We start from the raw sequence: 20729 nt of genomic DNA on the forward strand, positions 1-20729 counted from the left end.
GGTACAAAGAGCGCGCATGTGCGGCGCGTGGCATTGTTGGTATAAGCGAGGAAGTAAAATGGCGGACCTGGCAAACGAAGGTAGGGGTGGTTAATGGGAAATGAAAACAAAACGTATGAGAGTTGTAAAAGCTCGAGGACAACACTTGAAAGTAGCGGCGATACGTAAAGGGAAGTGTCGTCGTTCAGGTGGTGATCTAGTGTGACCTGCGAAGAAGTGAAATTCGGGCGCCGTGTGTGAGCGTAGCTGCGCTTTTCCCCGCCGGCCCAGAGCACGGAGACGGCAGGCCGAACAGGCTCGAGCAGCTCGGCTGGGGAACTCCACGGGTCAAACCAGGGTGCGATTGCTCTTACTGCGCTTGTGTAATGATGACTGGATCATCGCGGGCGGACAGCGTCCTGTCCGGCCTGTGAGCTTAGCTGTCATAGGTGCTAATCTTCATCATGTCGTGTGAAGACACACTCGCTGACTGACACGACTTTACGCACTGACTCGTCCGTCGTTTCGTAAGTGTACGGGTCTATACCTCTCTCCTCTTGCTCAGACAGTGTAACTGGACCTCAGCACTGCTGCTGACAAGATTAGTTAGCACAATCACTTGTTCTTGGAGACTCGTCAGCCGTCGCGGCCTAAGTAGCATGTACCGTCCTGCTGTATTTCAGTCTTTTTATATTCCTTTTTGGATGTGTAGTTTATTTTACAGTAAAAACATTAATTAAATTTGTAAAATGTTTGATCAGCTATTATCTCACAGTTCCTGAGCCTGTGTATGGGTTTGAATGTGAAATCTAGAGTCTGGTTTCATCTCCCAGTCAGAGTCAGTCATGAGTTTGAGATGAATTGCTCTTCTTGTGTGTAAGAATTAGACTTTGTGTGAAATAATCCTGTGTGACCTGTGCTGGATTCATGTTCCATTCTGGGTGTACCCTGCCTGCAGTGTATACTTCTAAGATAGGCTCCAAACCTCTCTACCTCTATTGGACAAGTGGTTATCCAAAATATATGGATGACTTTCTTGTAGCTCCTGACTTCTACAGGTGTTTCCATGCATTATCTGATTATGTAAAGGCTTAAAAGATTCATTTTAAAGGGATTCCCATTCATTTATTTTGTGAGGTTTTAGTGTTACTGAAAATGCCCTTATTTATGAAATGCTGATCTGAGGAAAGAAGTTTCTAAACCTTTTAGAACTAGAGTAGTGTAGTCGAGCCATCGCTTGTACTAAAATTAAGCAGTTTGAATCTTATATCTGTTGTAGCACCACTGAGCAAGGCACTTAACCTGAATTATTGCACTGAAAATTAACCAGTTGACTAAATTGGTAAACCATTATAAGTGCCTTAGCCTACAAACAGTATATTTCATAATAGGGAAAAGCATCAGTTAAATAATTGTTTTGGTTCCTCTGCAAATGGTTCTATAATGTAATTTTATTGATGTCTAAGAAGTCGTGATTAGTCAAATACCACAAAACTTACATTTATTTAGCAGATACTTTTCTCCAAAGCAATTTCCAGTGAACTCTTTGTAGCGTTACCAGCCCACACACCTTATTCACCAAGGTGACTTACATTGCTAGATACACTACTTACAATGGGTTACTCATCCATACATGAGTGGTACACACGCTGTCACTCGCATGCTATGGGTGAACCCATAGAAGTTAAATGTGGTATTTACTGAACAGATTTTATGAAGTATGTTATAATTAGATTTAGTAATGGTAGAACATTATTTAGGTGTACTAACCTCACCCTAACACTTGATGTTGCTGCTGATCAGACCGGGACAGTGCTGAGGTATTTTGGCTCTTTCTTTTTCCTAGAATTGTTTGTTCATTTATATTTCTGGGATGTTGTGCATGAACAATTTTCTTGATTACTCCATAGCATTTCAGCACAACTGAGGTCAGAATTTCACTACTTGGCCAGTGACACTGATTGATTTATTCTTGTTTTTGGGGTGATTTTCATGCAGCATGACCTGGCTTTGTTTGCCCTTAACGTCACAGACAGATGCACTAATATTCTCCTTTAGAATTTCCTGTAACAACTTGAATTCATTGAGTGAACAATCATTACAAGTTGTCCAGGCCTGGAGTCACTAAAGCAGCCCAATACCATGGTGCTCCCTCCTCCAAGCATAGATGAGAAGGATTTGGTGTTGGTTTTGTTTCCTCCAAACATAACTGTTAACATTCACCAAAATGTTTATTTATCCAAAGATAATTGTTTCAGTGTTGTTGTGTAACACACACACGGGACTCGAACCCCAGACCCACCGGAAAGCAGGACCGCGGCCTAATCCACTGCGCCACCGCACCCCCTGTTGTGTAACATTCAGGTGGTTTTTAGCATGCTTGTGATGTGCAGCACTTTTTTTTTGGAAGAGCAGTGGCTTTCAACATAGTGACTTTCAGTGAACACTTGTTTACTGTTTTTCTTTTTGTAGACATTGGTATAAATAAAGATGTGAAATGGCAGACCCAGCAAATGAAGTAGTGGGGTGTTAAAAGGAACCCAAAAATCAATTAGAGCAGCCTTTAGAATGGCAAATCAAAGCATTGATGTATAAAGAGAATTCCTGTTGTCTTTCTTTTTTTTTAAAAATAAATAAATATGGCGGTGTGCAAAAGTTTTAATAGTTTAGGTGTGTCTGTGGGTTGTTAAATTATGAAACAAAGTACCATGACACATTACAAAAGTAATCGCTTAGAACTACTCAGCTGTATCTGTTTCACACCTGGATAGTGTGTGGATTCCCCTCCCCTCACTACTTTAAATAACTCGTCTACTTGTTGACATTCTGAAGAACTGTTTTCAAAATTCTGTGTCATAGCCACCTAGCAATAGATTGTCTGCTATGTATTGAAATGAAGAAATGCCTTACATCACTGTCACATTTGTTCTTAATTGAATTTGTAGATACTTGTCTCTATAGTTAGTACTTTTCTGACAAAGTGCCAACAAACTAAATTTACATATTCACAGAACCTTTTACATCTGCACATTGTTCTTATGCGAGTCTTAAGTTTCAGCTCTCAGCATTTGTATGTTGGCATTACTGAAAATTGTTTCAAGAACAATTTAAGAAAATTGTGTACTATGTACTAACTAGGAAAAGTTTTAATGATGTTTTTGTAAGCCTTATTGTATGATAGCCAACCAACTGGAAATACCAAGTACCTAGTAACTTAGCAGTTGGATACTTTAGTCAGTGTTATAAAATGGCAATCAGAGTAGCAGTAATGTGGTAAGAGACATTGCTATGATAAAAATATTCAGATTTTGAAGGTTTCAAGAGACTTTATAGCAAAATCTCATTTTTGATTTGATACATTTTTTTACAAGTTTTCCTAGTAGTACTTATTTCAGTATTAATGATTTAGAGGTTTTTGTAGTTATTACAGTAAAGTGAAAGAATGATATAAAGCAGTTTCATTTTGGCTGCAGTTACATACACATTCTGTAGGTATGTTTACCCAATGCTTTTTTCCTCTAACAGTTAAATTATCACTATACATCTAAGTATATATTTCTATGCTTTTAAATTAATAGTAATTGACACCAAACATTTGCATAATCTCTTCTACATGTTACTTGTAATTATCGCTCATTATTGGGTTTTTAGCATAATGGCCACTTGGTTGTTCACTAGATCCTGTAGCTTTTCATACTGTTGACATTTTGTAAGAACACTTAAGCAGCAGGAAAATTTTGAAATATGACGTGTCACATGTCTGTAATTAAGCTGTGCATGTGGTCAGCTGAAAGTAGAAGAGGGCAGAGTAGTAGTGGTATTTCTGTTTGCAGATTGATATCATCCTTTAAATTCAACTATTTGAACAGGCTGTCAGTCCCTTGCATCATTCCATGTGAAACTGACTGGGAGTATTTTTGTGGCATTGATATGACTCATAAGATATTTGGGTCCCATTAACTTAAGCTTCATCTTGTGATGTTTGGCTACTGAATGCATCACCAGTAGTGCTCCTATCTATTACTGATTTGGTTGCAAGGACTGAATACTGCCTGTAATTTTCAATCAAGCTGCAATGGTTGACACAAATTCCTGCAGGAGACTGAGCAATGGTAATTATCGACTTTGTTGCTTTATTACATTAATTTGTAAAATCTGGATCACATTGTAACCAAGGAATTTCACCTACTGGTATATTGCTCTGTGGCCTAACTTTTTTTTTTTTTTTTTTTTTAAAATACTTAAACACTAAAATCAGCATCACCAATTTAGGATAGTTGCATTTTAAGTATGTCCACTGATTCAAAGATTGTTGTTGATTCTATTTGATGTAGCAAAAAATTGGGTCATGTTTCATGGTCTTTGTGTAGGCTGTTTCACTGTAACACTTGTCCAGTTCATAAATCACCCTCCCAGCTGGCCAGAGGTACAATAATTGTGTATACCAGGTACAAAAGCAGTTGACCTAATTTTTGGGCGTTGCAGTAAAGGCAAGGCGCCGGTCTTCATTGTGAACACTTCTTGCAAATTTGTAGCTTAAGGAGTTAGATGCACCTCGACTTATGACAGTTTGACTTACGACTTTTTTTTTTTTTTTTTTTTGACTTCTCCATGGTGATCTGGGGATAGACATTTGGTAGAAACTGTACTTTAAATTTAATTTTATTTGTCCCCCCCCCCCAGTCAAGCAATATGCAGTGCAAGCCTCTCTTGCGATGCTAGGCAGCGGCAGCGATCTGCATCTCCCAGTCTGCCACGTGGTTGTGTTTAGTGCATTCTTTTACAGAAACGCTAATCTAAGTCTCCTGCTACTGGTGGGAAGAAGAGGAGGGCAATTTCTCTTGAGGAGAAGCTCAACATAATTGCCTGGCATGAAGGCAGCAAGCCTGCAATGGCCATCGCACATATGCTAGGCTATGATGTTCGGTGGTCTTTCTATGCATTTTTGACTATGGGTGGGTTTTATGGAATGTAATCCCATCCTAAGTAAGGGACCACCTGTATAAGATAATTTTTGTAGTGGTGTGTGTGGGTTTAATTACTGGCTTACTCTTTTAAATAAAATGCAGTAATAAAGTATTTTGAAATTGGCAATTCTTGCTTAATGATAAATTATAATGCTCTAATATAGGCTTGGTGTTGCTAATGGGTTTTAATTGATAGTGAGGTAGTTGGCTTCAGCTGAAACTTGTGGTTATTGATATAAAGGAAAGCCTGTAGCATAGTAGAGCTGCTGCCTTTGAATCCAAAGGTTGCAGGTCTGAATCCCACCTCCAGTTGTAGTTGAATTGCTCCAATAAAATTACCCAGCTGTAAAAACAATTTTAGGTACCTTAACATTTTAAGTTGCTTTGGAGAAAAGTTTTGGCTAAATTGTCATGTAAATTATATAATTGGCTATATAGATATGGCAATTCTCTTAAAAAAAACACTGACCAGTATGCTGACAAAGGAAGACAATCACTGTGACAAAGCTGGATAAGGCTGTTGCACTAGGAGTTTTCACTACTTTGTGAAAGTGATTGATTACATGAATAGACAAGGTCAAAAGGTTCAGGCATACAAAATATGTATATCTAAGATTTCAGAACATTTTGCTATGAAATGATGACATGGAGTTAATTGCAGTGGAATTGCATGAAGATCGTCAGTGGTATTCCACTATGCCCATTTCATCTGAGAATCGTTCAAGTTATGTTAACAATGATATTGAACTATTTAATGGTGTGTCATAAATGTATCAATTGACATTTTACTAAGGTACCAGTCCAAATATGTTGTCAAGTGGGCTACTACTCAGCTACTCCTCAGTCACCTTTTGTCTTAAGTGTGAAGTATATATGGTCAGATTAACGGCAACCACAGAACTGTTTGTTTGCTTTATTAAGCATTCAGTAATGACAGATGGCATGTTTGTATTCCAAGGGGAACTCTTGGGTGACCGAGTTATCCATTCAGTAGTTGCGGTTTTGTTTAAATATACCCTTGCTCCTAAACTTATGGCCACAGTTGGGAACTTTTTTTTTTTTTTTGCTTGTGACTCTAAAATCACTTCCATCCCTATGTCACAAACTTTTTTTCGGGGGGGGGGGGGATTCCCAGATTTATTTGTATGTTAGGTTTTGTAAAAACTTTTTGATAGTTAAAAATGAATAAATGTTGAATACTTTTACTTTGAGCATCATTAAAATGAAAATTTAAAGTGATTCATTCAAAGTTAATTTTCGAACTCCTTTTCAGTCCCAGTTGTTGGTTCATTCTCTAAATATGTAGTGTTCATTGTCATCTTGCCACTTTCAGCTTCCTCTCCACATTGCTCTTCTTGGAAGCAGTATGCCTGTTCTCACTGTTTCTAGAATCACAGTGAAATACCAAACCAGCTGTAAACAATGTGAAAGCAAATTGAATTAGACAGTTGTAAACTCTTGTTTTGTTCAGACACATCTCACTGCCATCTTCCAGGCTGGCAGGTAAATGGGCTATTTTCTCCAATTCAGATATTTTATATAATGTATTCAAATTCCAGAAAATGTGAAAAACCCTTCATTTCAGAATGGGCGATTTGTTTGAAGCCATATTATTTTATTTTGCAAGTATGACTATACTACATGGCTTATCTATACAGCTAAGTTTTAAATGTTGTCTATAAATGGACAGATGACAGGAGATTGATTAAATAGTAAATACCTTTTTTTAGTTATAACAGCATATTTTTGATTGCAACAGCTGAAGCTTTTGGAGAATTTCTTTGTGGGTAACAGTATCAGTGTGACTGGCTTTGGGTCGTAAAGATCTTTGAACTCAGGAAATGGTATGAAAGACAAGGTTACTTCTAATGATGATAGATGAGTACTTTGTCTGAAATCCATATGAAGCAAGATTTGCATGACTAAACATTTGTCTTCCACAGAAAAACCTGCCATAGCTCCTCCAGTCTTTGTGTTTCACAAAGATAAACCACAAAAGGTAATCCAGATGATTCTGATTGTTCACATTTTCTGCTGCTTGGTTGGGGGAGAGTGGAATTCAGCCTCTGGCAGAAGATGTCAGTTGAAATGACAAATCATGGTGCAACAGCTTTCCTTACTCCTTTATGTAAGATTGTGCTTGTATAACTGAGGTAAAATAATCCCAGGTGACATGTGTTATGGCTGTCTTGTACTTCAGAGGTCAGCTGATGGGTCCAGTGCGGAAGATGGAGATGGTGAGTCTTGAATGCACACAGTATAGTGTGTAGTGGTGTTTTTTGTCCGTTGTAAGTTCTCACCCTCTATTTATATTCAAGACAATTTCCCTCCCCCCAGACTCAGACCGAGAGGATGGTGCACCCCCTGTGAAGAGAGAGAGGACATCGTCCTTAACACAGTTCCCACCTTCACATTCTGGTAATTTTGCACAGTAGATTTTATTTGTAAAATACCCAAAGCCCTATTTAGTTTAGAATTTTGATGTTGAATGTCTTCATTTGGGAAAATTTTCTAAATCTTCTTGTTATATGAAACCCATTGCCAGAAAAGTTGGGATATTTTCTAAAATGTAATAAAAATCTGCAATTTTAAAATTTTCTTGAACTGTTATATAACTGACAAAAGTACACAAATGACAATGTTTTGGCTCACCAACTTGATTGTATTTTGTAAATAAATTACTTTGATGCCTGCAACAAACTTCAAAAAAAAAATGTTGGGACAGTGAAAGTAAGAGTGAAACCCAAATATTCTATAAAGTTATCACCATTTTGAAAGATTGCACAGTAAACGGGTTAATTAGTGAGGGTACCATGAGATATATAAAAGGAGCATCCAGGAAAGGCACAGTCTTTGCAAGCAAGGATGGGTTGTGGTTCACCACTTTGTGAGAATTGTCAATCAGTTCAAAAAACTTCTCTCTATGCAAGATTGCAAAGAATTTAGGTCTTCTACCATCTACGCTACTCAGATGGCATTGCATGAGAAACTGTCATGCTGCTGTGATAAATATAGCCACATGGGCTCGGGAGTGTTTTGGAAAACCATTCACTTAACACAGTCCGCTGCTGGATCCAGAAATGTGGCCTGAAACAATTCGCAAGGAGAAAGCCGTACATCAGTTCTATGCAGAAACCCTGCTAATATCTCTGGGCCCAAGCTCCTCTCAGATAGACCTAAAGGCAGTGGAAACGTGTGCTATGGTCAGATGATTCAATATTTGAGGCTTTCCTTTTTTTTTTTTTTTCCAGGAAAGACAGACAACTTCTCCATGCTAAAAAAATGAAAAGTACCATGCAGACTTATCAGCAAAAGGTGCAAATGCCTGCATCTGTGATGGTATGGGGGTGATTTGCATATGTGTGAAGGTCCCATTGACGCAAAGGCATATATGGGGATTTTAGAGACACATGCTGCAATTAAGGCAATGTCTTTTCCCAGGAAGTCCATTGTTGTTTCAGGAATACAATGCCAGGTGTCATTCTGCATGTGCTACAACAGCGTGGTTTGTAGACAGAGTGCGTGTGCTTCACTGGCCTGCCATCATGAAGGGGAGAATCAGACAACAGCGACCACAGACTGCTGAGCAGCTGGAATCTTGTATCAAGCAAGAATGGGCAAAAATTTCACTTGCAAAACTGCAACAACTAGTATCTTCAGTTCCCAAATTATTAAAAAGTATATAATTAAAAGGAAAGGTGATGTAACAGTGGTAAACATGCCTTTGTCCCAACTTTTTTTTTGTGTTGTAGGCATCAAATTCTAAATTTGTCTATATATGCAAAATGCAATTGTTGATCAGTGAAAATTGAAAATCTTTTCTTTGTACGTTTGTCAAATAAAAGTTCAAGAGAATTAACAAATTGCAGATTTTTGTTATTGCATTTTAGAAAATATTTCAACTTCTCTAGAAATGGGGTTTGTAGAAAGTTTAACGAAAGTTCAAGTTTTTCCAATATTTGGAATATTTTAGGCAGTTGACTGGTTTTCTGATGATGCTGGTTCTTGATTTTGTTTGTAAACAGTATGGAATACTAAGCATTAATAATTTGCCTCTTCTATCACAGTTTCCAAGAACAATGTGTTTATGCCTTCAAACTTCTGTCAGTCTCCATCTGGAAATTCTGACTCTGAACCTGGTGAGACTGCCACACTATTTACTGTAAATTTTGCAATAATTTGACTTTCCAGTTTGCTAAATGGACAACATGGGGGCAGGACATGGTGTGATAACAGTATAGCTAATTTCTATATGAATACTTGATAGATTATGCCTCTAGTAGCCAGAGCCTTTTACTGATTACTGCTGCTGCCTTTGGAGGCAAAGGTTGCCAGTTCAAATTTTATTTACTACTGTAGAAGCCTTGAACAAGGTACTTACCCTGAAATTACTCCGGTAGAATTACTCAGCTATATAAATGGAAAAATAGTTGGGGTATATTAACATTGTAAGTTGTTTTAGAGAAAAGGGTTAGCTAAACGAATATATTGTATACACAATATTTCTGTAATGTAAATGTGTTTATGAAAAATTACATAAATGTAAATGACCCTTAGATATTGTCTTGTTTCAGAAATATTGTTAATGTCTCCTCCAAAAAAATCTTCAAAAAAAAAAAGCTTAATGTAAGTTGGAGAAAAGCATCAGCTAAATGATTAAATATAGTGAAATGTGTTTTTATATCGCAGAGTTTCGCATCATTTGCGAAAAAGCCTCTGGAAATAAATGTGAATTTCAGTCTTTATTGTACAGAGATTCATGTTTCCCACTTTCATTATTGGGATGGATTATTGAAAAAGGATGTGTAAAACAATTGTCCAATGCACGCTCAGTGATCGAGTCTTTCCCAGAAACACAGGGTGTAAGGCCAAGTAATGCCTGAACAGGATGTTACTCTGGCCCCACACTCACTCACACAGTTGCATATTAAGAGTAATTTGGAGTCTTCAATCCACATGAAATGCATCTTGAGGAAACAACACCCCCCCCCCCCCCCCCCAAACCTTCCTTTCCTTTCTGAGGGTTGTCCTACTGCCAACTAGGGTCAGTGGAAATTCAAGGTGTTTTTGCTCTGCAACAAATTAAGTGGAACTGTGAAGAAAGTACAATTTAAAATTTAGTAAAGTGAAATGTGTCTTTGGAAAATCCTAACTTGGATGTTTAACACAAGGTACAAGTGTATCTTAAATATTTTTCTTTGCAGCTTGCGTTCTATGAGTTTTTACACTTTAAAATTCACTGAACAAGTCTCTTAACCTCTAAACAGAAGAGAAGCCCTTTGGATTTCGTCTGAAACCACCTACCTTGATCCATGGACAGGCACCAAGTGCTGGTAGGTTTTGATGTCTCTATAGGGCTGTATTTCTGTAGGAGTTGAGAAAAAGGTGGGGGGGACTGTGCTGTCTTGTCCGGAGGCACCGGGGTACAGGATTGAGATGGAGTGACAAAGCTAAAATAAAAAGGAAAATGGAGCAGGCAAATGTACGATCAAAATGAGTTGTTAGCTTTGGGGCTGCTTTTTTTTTTTTAAATTTAATTCCTGTGTTCTCAAACGGCATTCTGTAGCTGCCATGTGCCAGATTATTTTCAATTCAATTTGTTGTAGTGCTCCCAGTATAATACAACCGAGGCATCGTGTCTTATAAGCACAGGGTCAGAAATGGCAGGTTTCACATGGCCATAGAAGCCATACTTTTTTCAGATTTAATAAAACCCCCTATATTCCAGGGGTCCCTAGCCAGAAGCCAAAGGAGCAACAGCGTAGTGTACTGCGCCCAGCTGTACTGCAGGCCCCTGCACCAAAGTCTTTCATGCAGCAGAGTAAGTAATCTGTTGGCAAACCAGTGCATCCATGTCTTTTGGTGAGTGTTAAGGAAATTGACTTGTAGGCTTTAGCTTGAATAAGAGCAGCCAGTACAGTTGGCACTGTTCTCTTGTGGGCTATTTGCTCAAATTTGTTCATGAATTGTTCCGTGTGATAAATGTGGATTACTCAAGTCTTACTCTCAGTAACTTGAGTGTGTTGTCTGGGTAACCCCACAAAAAGACTCTAATACTGGAACAAATGGGGTAAGCAAGCCCTCGGAGGGGAAGACAGAGGGGCAGCCAGCCTCCCAGAGAACCACAGAGAACTCGGACAGTGTTGCAGACGGAAAGAACAAGGAACAGGTGAGCAGTGACTGCAAGCCGTACTGCGGGTATGGCAGAACTCCAAACAAGCACATACAAGTCATTTAATTTCCCTTTATGGGATGGGGATATTAGTTTGTCTGCAGGGAAATTGACTTTAGTGGGTGCTTATGGGAAACATTTTTTGGGCAATTTCATGGTTTTATTGCTGCCATTAATTTGTGAAAATGTTAACTTCCTTTAATGTTTTAATTGATTCCTTGTGTGACTGTAGAGAAAGAATAATGGGAGAAATGGTCTCTTGCATGTATTAGTCTATGCTGAAGTTAAAGCAAGCCTGTAGATGTTCATATTTATGGCCTTTTTTGTTAACTAGGCACAACATTAGTATACAGTAATGTAGAGTTGGGTATAATATTGCATAGGCACTAAACAATGCATCCAATGTATGATTGCTTAGATTTCTCTGTTTAGCTTTGCTTTTTGTAATGGTATGTTCTTAAAATATGTCTGGGCAGCTGGTAATGTCGTAATTAAAGCTGCTGCCTTTAGACTCCAATTATAGTACATTTGAGCGAAGTAATTGCCTGAAATTGCATCAGTGAAATTACCCAGCTGTATCAATGGGTAAATAATTGTAGGTAGCTTAACACTAAGTTGCTTTGGAGAAAAGTGAATAAATAAATGTAAATAACCATATTTCAGTTTCTTTAACTGGGGGACATGCATTTACACTTGTATTTTTAAGTGTGTGTATATATGGGCTTCTTATGTGTGGGACAGGCTTTTATTCAGTTATCACCATAAGTGAATTTTACTCCAGAATTTGAATAGGGAACAGTCAGCTCTCAGGAAAAAAAAAAACCTTATGAGAACAGAAATGTAAATTTGAAGTGCGAACTGTGATTGCATCAAGCACCACTCAAGGTGAGCAACCTCCTCATGTGATGTATGGCTTTACCTGTGCATCTGAGAACTAGATCTGGTGGTCTAGGACTTGTTTATATGAGAAGCACACGGAACGGTACACCCTGGTATGTAGGACACCAGTTCATTGCAGGGCAGCCAAACTTATTTAATCAGATACTTACTGCAGGCAACTTAGTCGTCAGTTGACCAGAAACTATTGTCTTCGGCTGGTGGGAGGAAACTGGAGTACCTATACGAATCTTGTGTGAAAACAGAGAGAATATCTAGACTGAGCTGCACTGGAACCCATGTCTGAAGCCACTTCCCAAGAATTGTATGGCATCCACTGTGCCACCAAAGAACAATGGAATAAACCAAAAAATAAAATTAAAGTAAGATAAATTCATGATGGGAAAAGGGGGATGGAAAAGGGGGCATTTTTTGTGTCTTTGGCCTGAATTTAAAGGTGTCCAGAGAAGTTATGATTTGTGGGCTTAGTTTTCAATTATATTTTCAGTCTTCAAAGGATAAGACAAGGATTCTATGTGTTTAAGAAAAAAAGAGTTGAACATTTTGTGGCTCTGGAGCACATTTTCTGTTTTGAATGGCAGCAATGTTTTTACAAGAATTCTCATAAGGGAAACGTACAGATACACGAAGCACTAATAGCAACTATACATTTACATTTATTCATTTAGATGATGCTTTTCTCCAAAGTGACTTAGTGTTAAAGGCTACAGTTATTTATCCATTTATACAGCTGGGTATTTTTACTGGAGCAATGTCAGGGTAATACCTTGTTCAAGGGTATTACAGCTGGAGGTGGTGATCGAACCTGTGACCTTTTGGATCCAAAGGCAGTAGCTCTAACCAGTCTGCTACCAGCTGTCCCATAAACAGCTGTAGCTTTGCTGTAAAAATATTGTTCCATTAACTTAATTTTTTTTTTCTTCTAGGTGGATCAAAACAGTGTTTGTCTGGAAACCAAAGGAGGTGTCTCTCCTACAAATGAACCTCAGATAGGGGAAACAAATTATTTCTTGCAGTACATTAGTACATCTAGGTAATAATTCTGGATATTTTAAGTATCTTACATTTTAATGTTCTATCTATAGTTTCTTTATTTTTTATTTTTTTGGTAGTTCAAAGAAAGGCACAGAAGATACTGATGTGGGATCAAAGTTTATTTTTGGACAAAACATGTCTGATCGTGTCCTGGTGAGTATTTTGTTCTTAAAGTGGGCCTATTTCCAGTTGCACTGTACTTCTCTGTGTAAGTACACATCAAAGCAGATATGACTGTGTTATAAACTGAACAACAGTGATAATTGTCTCCACTGTTTTAAGAGTCCTCCAAAGAACACTGAATTGTCAGCAGAGGGCAGCAAAGAGTTCACTGTTGGTCCAGTGCAGGAACCCTCCTTGCCAGATGTAACCCCAGAGAAAGGTTCTGTAGCTATGCTAAGTAAGTGATGTAAGCAAATTAGAAATGTTAATTACCTGTTAAATGTAATGAGTCTATGTGATATGTTAATACAGCCAGTAACTTAACAGCTGGAAGTGTGTTAACTGGCCTGGTTCCCAGTGTTGTCTGGCAGACTGATTGTTCATTTCATTGCTATCTGATTCTATTCTCTCTGTTGCAGCTAACAATGTGGCTGAGTCCTTGGAGGAGTCAGCAGCTGCTTACACTAAAGCCACAGCCAAGAAGTGCTTGTTAGAGAAAGTAGAGGTAATCACTGGAGAGGAGTCTGAAAGTAATGTTTTGCAGGTACGTAAGAGCACCATCCAAGCAATTTTCACTTTTCATACTTTTCACATAGTGGTACTTCTCTGGGCATCATACGGAGTTGCACAATTTAAAACTTCTAACAAACTCTGCTGTTCTTTTGCTGTACTTCTGTTAGCCTTGTTTAAATAAGACGGGAACAAAATATAGAGCATTCTGATTCATCTGTCTTCTAATGTTTCTCTCTGTAGATTCAGTGCAAGTTGTTTGTGTTTGACAAGACATCCCAGTCGTGGGTGGAAAGAGGTCGAGGGCTGTTGAGGCTGAATGACATGGCATCCACAGATGATGGAACACTGCAGTCAAGACTAGGTAAAGTGCATGCTCTTGCGCTCTCTCTCTCTCTCTCCTGCAGTAATTTGTACATTGGTAGGGCTGTGTGGTACTTACGGTGGAAGCCAGTCCTGCTCACTTATTTTGTACTGTGACTTCAGCACTCAGTAATGGCTAATATTGCCTTGTTTCTGCATGGCTCAGTAATGCGCACCCAGGGCAGTTTGCGGTTGATCCTCAACACAAAGTTATGGGCCCAGATGCAGATTGACAAAGCAAGTGAGAAGAGCATTCGAATCACTGCTATGGATACTGAAGACCAAGGGGTCAAAGTCTTCCTCATATCGGTAGGTAGTGCTGTGCACAGTACATTTTACACATGTGGATAGACACAATCAGTTGTGTGTCTGTGTAGTGTTGTGTGGCACTGTAATTTGTTTGTTAAATAGTATTTAGTGGTTTGTTGGGCGAACGTTCTCCGGATCATTTCTGTATCCCGTAGCAGGGAGTGGGCGTGACTCGGTGGTTCGATTAATGCTACAGTAACCTGGTCTGTCCTCACCTGTCAAACCTTCCATCTTGCTTTACTTTCTTCATGGGACTCTGGAACTGCCAGTCCGCTGTGGGAAAGGCTGACTTCATACCAGCCTACGCCTCCCATCTCTCACTGGACGACCTGGCCCTAACTGAAACCTGGATCACCCCAGATAACTCAGCCACACCTGCAGCATTCTCCACTAACTATTCCTTCTCTCACACCCCTCGTTCCTCCAGCAGAGGTGGAGGCACAGGCCTACTCATCTCTCCCCAGTGGAAATACTCTATTCTTCCTCTTCACTTGCATGATCTGTCCTCATGTGAATGGCATGCTGTCTCGATCACTGCCCCAATCACTCTTGCTGTGGTTCTTTATCACTATCCTGGCCCTCTCGGCTGCTTCTTGGATGACCTCGACATCTTGTTGAGCTCTTTGCCAGGGGACAACACGCCGTTGATTCTCCTGGGTGACTTCAACCTGCATGTTGATGACATTCATGCAAGCAGCCTTCTGTTGCTCCTACAGTCCTTTGATCTCTCTCTGTCCCAATCCCCTGCTACTCGCAAAGCGGGCGACTGTCTTAACCTTGTATTTTCCCACAACTGTGGCTGTCCTTCCCTCTCTGTCACTCCGCTGCATGTCTCTGACCACTTCATTTCCTTTCAACCCTGCCTCACCACTAACTTCTCACCTCTTTCTGCTCCCGTTGTCACTTTCTTGCTGTAACTTAAAATCTCTCACCTTCCAGCTTTGCCTCTGCTACTCTGGCCACTCTCCCTTCTGCTGCGCAGTTCTCGGATCTATCTACAGATGATGCCGCTAACACTTTCCTCTCTGCCCTATCCTCCTCCCTTCTTTCTCTCTGTCCTCTTGTCTTCTAGACCAGCACACCCCATTGCTGCCCCATTGCTTCCCTATGGCTGTCTGATACGTTATGTGCTAACAGGACCAGGCTGCAGAATGAAGATGACGTAAATCCAAAACTCCATCTGACCTGGTTGCCTACCAATCACTCTTAGCTGCTTTTCAATCTGCTGTCTCTTCAGCTAAAACCTCCTTCTTCCACAACAAAATACAGTCTGCATCTAAAAAAAAAAAAAAACCACACAGACTCTTTGCAACCTTCTCATCCCTTCTGTGCCCCCCACCACCTCCTCCTCCTTCCTCTTCTCTCACTGCTGACGACATTGCTTTGTTTTTCCGAGACAAAGTCAAAGCAATCACTGAAGTTCTCAGCATTAACCTTCCCGGTTCACGCTAGATCTCCCTGCAAAGCTATCCGCTCCGAATCAGAAATCTCTGACCTCATGATACTGCGCAGAGCCACCGCCTGCTCGCTTGACCCGATCCCATCGTCACTCCTAAAGAACATCTCCCCGCAACTGTCCACCTTCATCTCTGAGATTAACTCCTCTCTCCTCTGGCTGTTTCCCAGCTGCCTTCAAACTGCTCTAATTTCACCTCCCTGGATCGCAATCCGGTTGAAATTTACAGATTTATTTACTCTCTCCTCTCAATTTATTTACTCTCTCCTCTCCTTCCTGTCTAAAATCCTAGAGCGGGCGGCCTGTGATCAACTGTCTGATTTCCTCACCCGGGACCATCTCCTTGATGGTTATCAGTCTGGTTTCGAAGTTGGTCACTCCACTGAGACGGCCCTTCTGGCGGTGTCTGATGCTCTCAAAGCCGCTAGAGCCGCCTCCCTCTCCTCAGTCCTCATCTTCCTCGATCTATCTGTGGCATTCAACACACTCAACCACTGGATTCTACTCTCCTCTCTTAACCAGCTTGGGATCAAAGGTGTGGCACTAAGATGGTTTGAGTCCTACCTATCTGACAGATCCTATCAGGTGGTTTGGTGGAGCTTTCATTCTTCTCTGCCTCTTTTAACCGGTGTTCTGCAAGGCTTGGTACTGGGTCCTCTTCTTTTCTCGATCTACACCTCCTCCCTTGGTCTGGTCATAGCCTCCCATGGATTCAAATACCACTCCTATGCTGATGAGATACTCAGCTCTTTGTCTCCTTTCCACCTGGTGCGTCAGACATCTCCACACGAATTGCTGCCTGCCTATCGGACATCTCTTTGTGGATCACCATCTCCAACTCAACCTCTCCAAAATAGAGATTCTTTACCTCTCAGCTGGCTCGTCATCCTGTCACAATCTATCGATCGAACTGGACAACTCGCTCATCTTGCCTACCTCCTTGGTTAAGAGTCTGGGAGTAACAATTGACGCGAGTCTGTCTCTCTCAGCACATCGAAGCCACAACCCAGTCCTGCAGATACATCCTGCATAATATTCGTAGGATCCGTCTAGATTCGTAGGATATACGTCGCTTTGGACAAAAGCGTCTGCTAAATGAATAAATGTAATGTAAACATGGACACTTTTCTCCTGGTTCCTGATCAGTGTGTATTCTGTTGCCTTGGTACTGCATAGTTCTTCAGTTACCTACATGAATATAAAGCTGCATAGCAACATGTGTAATAGATGTTTCATTGCAGGCGACTTCAAAGGATGCTGGGCAGCTCTATGCTGCCCTTCACCACCGCATACTGGCCTTACGAAGTCGTGTTGATCAGGAGGCAGAGGCCAAACCTGCTCCATCAGAGGCTGAGGTGCCCCAGTCCAATGAGGATGACAGTGATGATGATGATGTTCTTACCCCTTCAGCTGGCTCCAATGCAGCCAGTGGTAAGTTGCAGCTTGTTTTAATTTTTAGTAATGGTGTACAGATCACTTTCAGTACAGTTGCAGATAACACATGTCAGTTAGTGTTCTTGTGTCCTAACCCTTATTTTAAGTCTTCTTGTTTTAGGTTAGGCATACAGCGTCAGCTTCCAATTTCTGCAGCAATTACTAAAACAGTCATTTGAACCTGGGTGTTTCAAGACTAAGGCAGCAACCCTACCCACTACATACAGGAGCTGTTGTTTATCAGTTTTAAAAGACCTTCTGTATTTTTTTTCCCCCATTTTTGCCACTTTATCGGCACAATGATTAGCCTAAAATTGTGTGTGTGAACTTTTAACTGCCTCTTTGTCTTTCAGGCTCCCAAGAGAGTGGAGAGGGTGTAGACGCACAGGCAGCCGGGAGTACATAGCCTTTTCTCTGCCTGCTGTGACAGTGTGGTGGTCAGCCTTGCAGGCACCACAATGGACGACTTGCTCTGCTCCGGCCTTGGGGTAGAAGTCCACTTCAATAAAGGATCCCATCTAAATTCTTGACACTTGGGTCTGAGAAGTTGTATCCTAGCCATTTGCAAAGTGAACTGAGGTGGTTGTTCTTTGCTTTTGTTCACCTCGTTTTAAACTGCAAAATTGCAGAGAACTTTTTTTTGTGTTTTTCCTTCCTGCTTTGGTTGTGGACTTGGATTCTCATCATATTGATGAGTGCGAGGGTCCTGGGGAGATGGGGAATTTGCTTCCTCTGCTTTCCAGTTCAAGATTATGCACATTTTAGGACTCTGCTGTTAAAGTTTCAGCCCTTCCTGGCTTGGCAAGAGAGCAGATGTCATGGACTTTGAGCATGGCTCCTGTGTTGGAAGGCTAGTAAGTCACCTGCCCAATAACACTTTTTATAAAGTTACTGCTTTTCGATTTATCAATTTGTCCATCACATGACCGCTAACATTCTGTAGTTATTTCATGAAGTAACTCCTGCATATATGGTGGTTAGTCAAGATGTTTTTTGGAAACACTTTTCACCTTTTTACATTTTGATGTTCAATAAGGAGCTATTAAAGAAACACACAGCCCTTCTCCACTTGGTCTATGCACAGGATGAAAAGTAAATATCCTAATACCCGTACAAAACTGTGTGAAAAGGCTTAGGATTCTACTAACAGATTTGTTGAAATCACTTTTTGTAACTTCAGTGATGAACAATTTCGTAATTAGCAGCTGTATTTGTCAAACTTACTCATGGTATATATTCTGTTAAATTTTTACATTTCATCAGCAAAAAATTTTAAATGTTTCTTTGGAAATTTGAGTTTTTGTATCTGCTACATTTTATCATTATTACTGTTTAAGAACTTGCAACAGAACTGCTGCCAATATTGGAGTACTGAAGTAAGCCTATTCTTTAAAGACGTTAAAATACCTGTTAGGGCACAGCTTTTAAAGGAGTAGTAATTCTGGTCAGAAAATAAGTTTTATTGTAATCTTTTCAGATTTGCTTCTATAGTTCCAGGTTTTCTAAAGTCATTTTTGTTACAGAGCAGGTCCCTCTTTCTGTCCTGAAATGATGCACCTGATGCTGTTCTTCTGGAAACTATTTTAGTCCATTGGTAAATACTGCGCCACATTTGTGTTGGTTGTCGCATAGCTACAGTTGTGTAACCATGTGTTTTGTAGGTGTCATTGTACATCTGTCCAGTGGTTTGTGTACTGTTACTGCTTTGTTAGTCATATTTTCACAGAGTTATTTTTGTGTTGAGCAGCAGAATGCCAGGTGTGTCACTGAGAGGAGATTGGTTTAGTGCTGGAGTCAACATGCCACCAGCCTGGAACTGTATAAATTTTTGATCCCTACTATTAAACGTATGACATGCCTACATCTTGATGAGAGTGGTCCTTTTAGGACAAGAGAGGCTATGGGAGGCAATTATAATTCTTTTCCTTAAATGGATACAGCCAGTGGTGTAGTTCATTAAACGCCTCTTGTCATGTAATTTTTCCCTCAGTATAAAATACTGGATTTAGAACTGCATTTAAGTAGTGTTCAAAAAAGGGGGGGAGGATTTCAGTATGCATTTAGTCAAAGCTGAATTTATTTTTCACTTTTCCCAAAAAAAAAAAAAAAATCCAAACTACCATAGCCTTATAGATATTCTTATTCTGGGATCAATTAATATTAGTTTCTTCTTAGTGCTACATGTCCACTGGGTGGAGTAGTGTATTCACAGGTTGGAGGAGAGGTTCATCCTAGTCCATTACATATAGCTAGGTGAAAATTCTCTGGAAGAAATGTTATATGAGGATCTGTGTCATCGCCAAAAACTGGACATTTACCAGTGTGCATTCCATTATTTCAGCACACATCTGACATTTTGAATATCAAAACTAGTACATTAGTTACCTTAAGCGCTTTCTTTTAGCAGCCAGCCTTTGTGAAAATATGTATTTTTAACTAGGAAAAAAGGGAAAATGCAAATTGAAGTATAGTTGAAGTGTAAAAATTCCTTATGTACATTATTGAACAAGCAGCCTTATAGTATAAAGGATTATCCTTCCATTAATTTTTATATTATTCACTGTATTTTGTAGAATGTCACTAGTTTCTGTGCTTATATTGTTTTTATAATTGACTTTTAATCTGTTTATGTACCAAGATACAAAGGACAGTTTCTCTGGTCACAGGGCTCACAAATGAATGTATGGTCTGCATATAGGAAATGGGAATAGGAAAGGGGATTTGTCTCACAGCACTTCATTTGCTAATTTTCTGCTTAATTTCCTGCCCTGACTCTAGATGCGTCAAGTAGTTGACATTCAAATTTTTTACATTTATATATGGTTATGCTATCTAGACACTGATGGACCCCTTGCCTACTCATGTTTAGTGAATTTTGGAAAAGATCTTTCAATTTGCATGTGTGTTTAGTAGTATTTCTTCACAATTTGGTGCTATTTTTGTTAGGAACCCCTTTGGTTACTCTTACTCAATTTTACATGTTTTTGATATACCACCTGGAAGGCTGTTTTTTAACTCATTGTACAGATTTTCACAGGATATTTAACCCCCACCCAAGGAGAACCTTTTAGCTGCTGTATTATAGACATGTTAAATGACTTATGTGCAGAAACTTTAATTATACCAAGTAGTTTTGTTTTAGCTTCTGAATATGTCAGCTTATGCTGTATTTGGCTTATGTTTGTCATCTACATCATCTTAGGATTGTATGAATTTCTTGTAAATTGCCTGAAATACAGTATGTAGATTTCATCACTGTATGATTTCAAAAGGCAAAACTGTCTTCAAAATTATGCTTTATTTATCATTCTCTGCCTTAGTTTTTCTCTGGGCTGTGTGAATATTCATGGGATACTCCATGTTTTTCTTGAAATGCCCTTAGATTTATTCTTTTGTTTATAGTATTTTTGAAAATGGACTATGATTTTATTTATGAACAGGAACA

At 39.6% G+C, this 20729-nt stretch overlaps 1 protein-coding gene across 1 annotated transcript; it reads left to right on the plus strand.

Moving 5' to 3' along the window:
- The first annotated feature begins 5 nt into the window (after positions 1-5).
- LOC108930570 (ran-binding protein 3-like) lies at positions 6-20498 on the plus strand. Its single transcript, XM_018745863.1, has 16 exons — positions 6-80; positions 6890-6945; positions 7147-7183; positions 7284-7364; positions 9014-9085; positions 10214-10279; positions 10675-10767; positions 10994-11115; positions 12942-13048; positions 13128-13203; positions 13333-13450; positions 13632-13756; positions 13966-14086; positions 14252-14394; positions 17092-17281; positions 17638-20498. Exons 1-16 carry the CDS (start codon positions 17-19, stop codon positions 17688-17690), a joined length of 1524 nt encoding a protein of 507 aa, XP_018601379.1. The 5' UTR covers positions 6-16; the 3' UTR covers positions 17691-20498.
- Positions 20499-20729: the final 231 nt, after the last annotated feature.

This window comes from Scleropages formosus, chromosome 9, assembly GCF_900964775.1.
Source record: "Scleropages formosus chromosome 9, fSclFor1.1, whole genome shotgun sequence".
NCBI lineage: Eukaryota > Metazoa > Chordata > Actinopteri > Osteoglossiformes > Osteoglossidae > Scleropages > Scleropages formosus.

Bases quoted from the DNA above. Each gene is read 5' to 3' on its own strand.
- LOC108930570 (XM_018745863.1), top strand. From the start codon at position 17: ATGTGCGGCGCGTGGCATTGTTGGTATAAGCGAGGAAGTAAAATGGCG. The intron at 7,184-7,283 runs GTGAGTCTTGAA...CCCTCCCCCCAG, and splicing joins CAGTGCGGAAGATGGAGATG to ACTCAGACCGAGAGGATGGT. The intron at 7,365-9,013 runs GTAATTTTGCAC...CTTCTATCACAG, and splicing joins GTTCCCACCTTCACATTCTG to TTTCCAAGAACAATGTGTTT.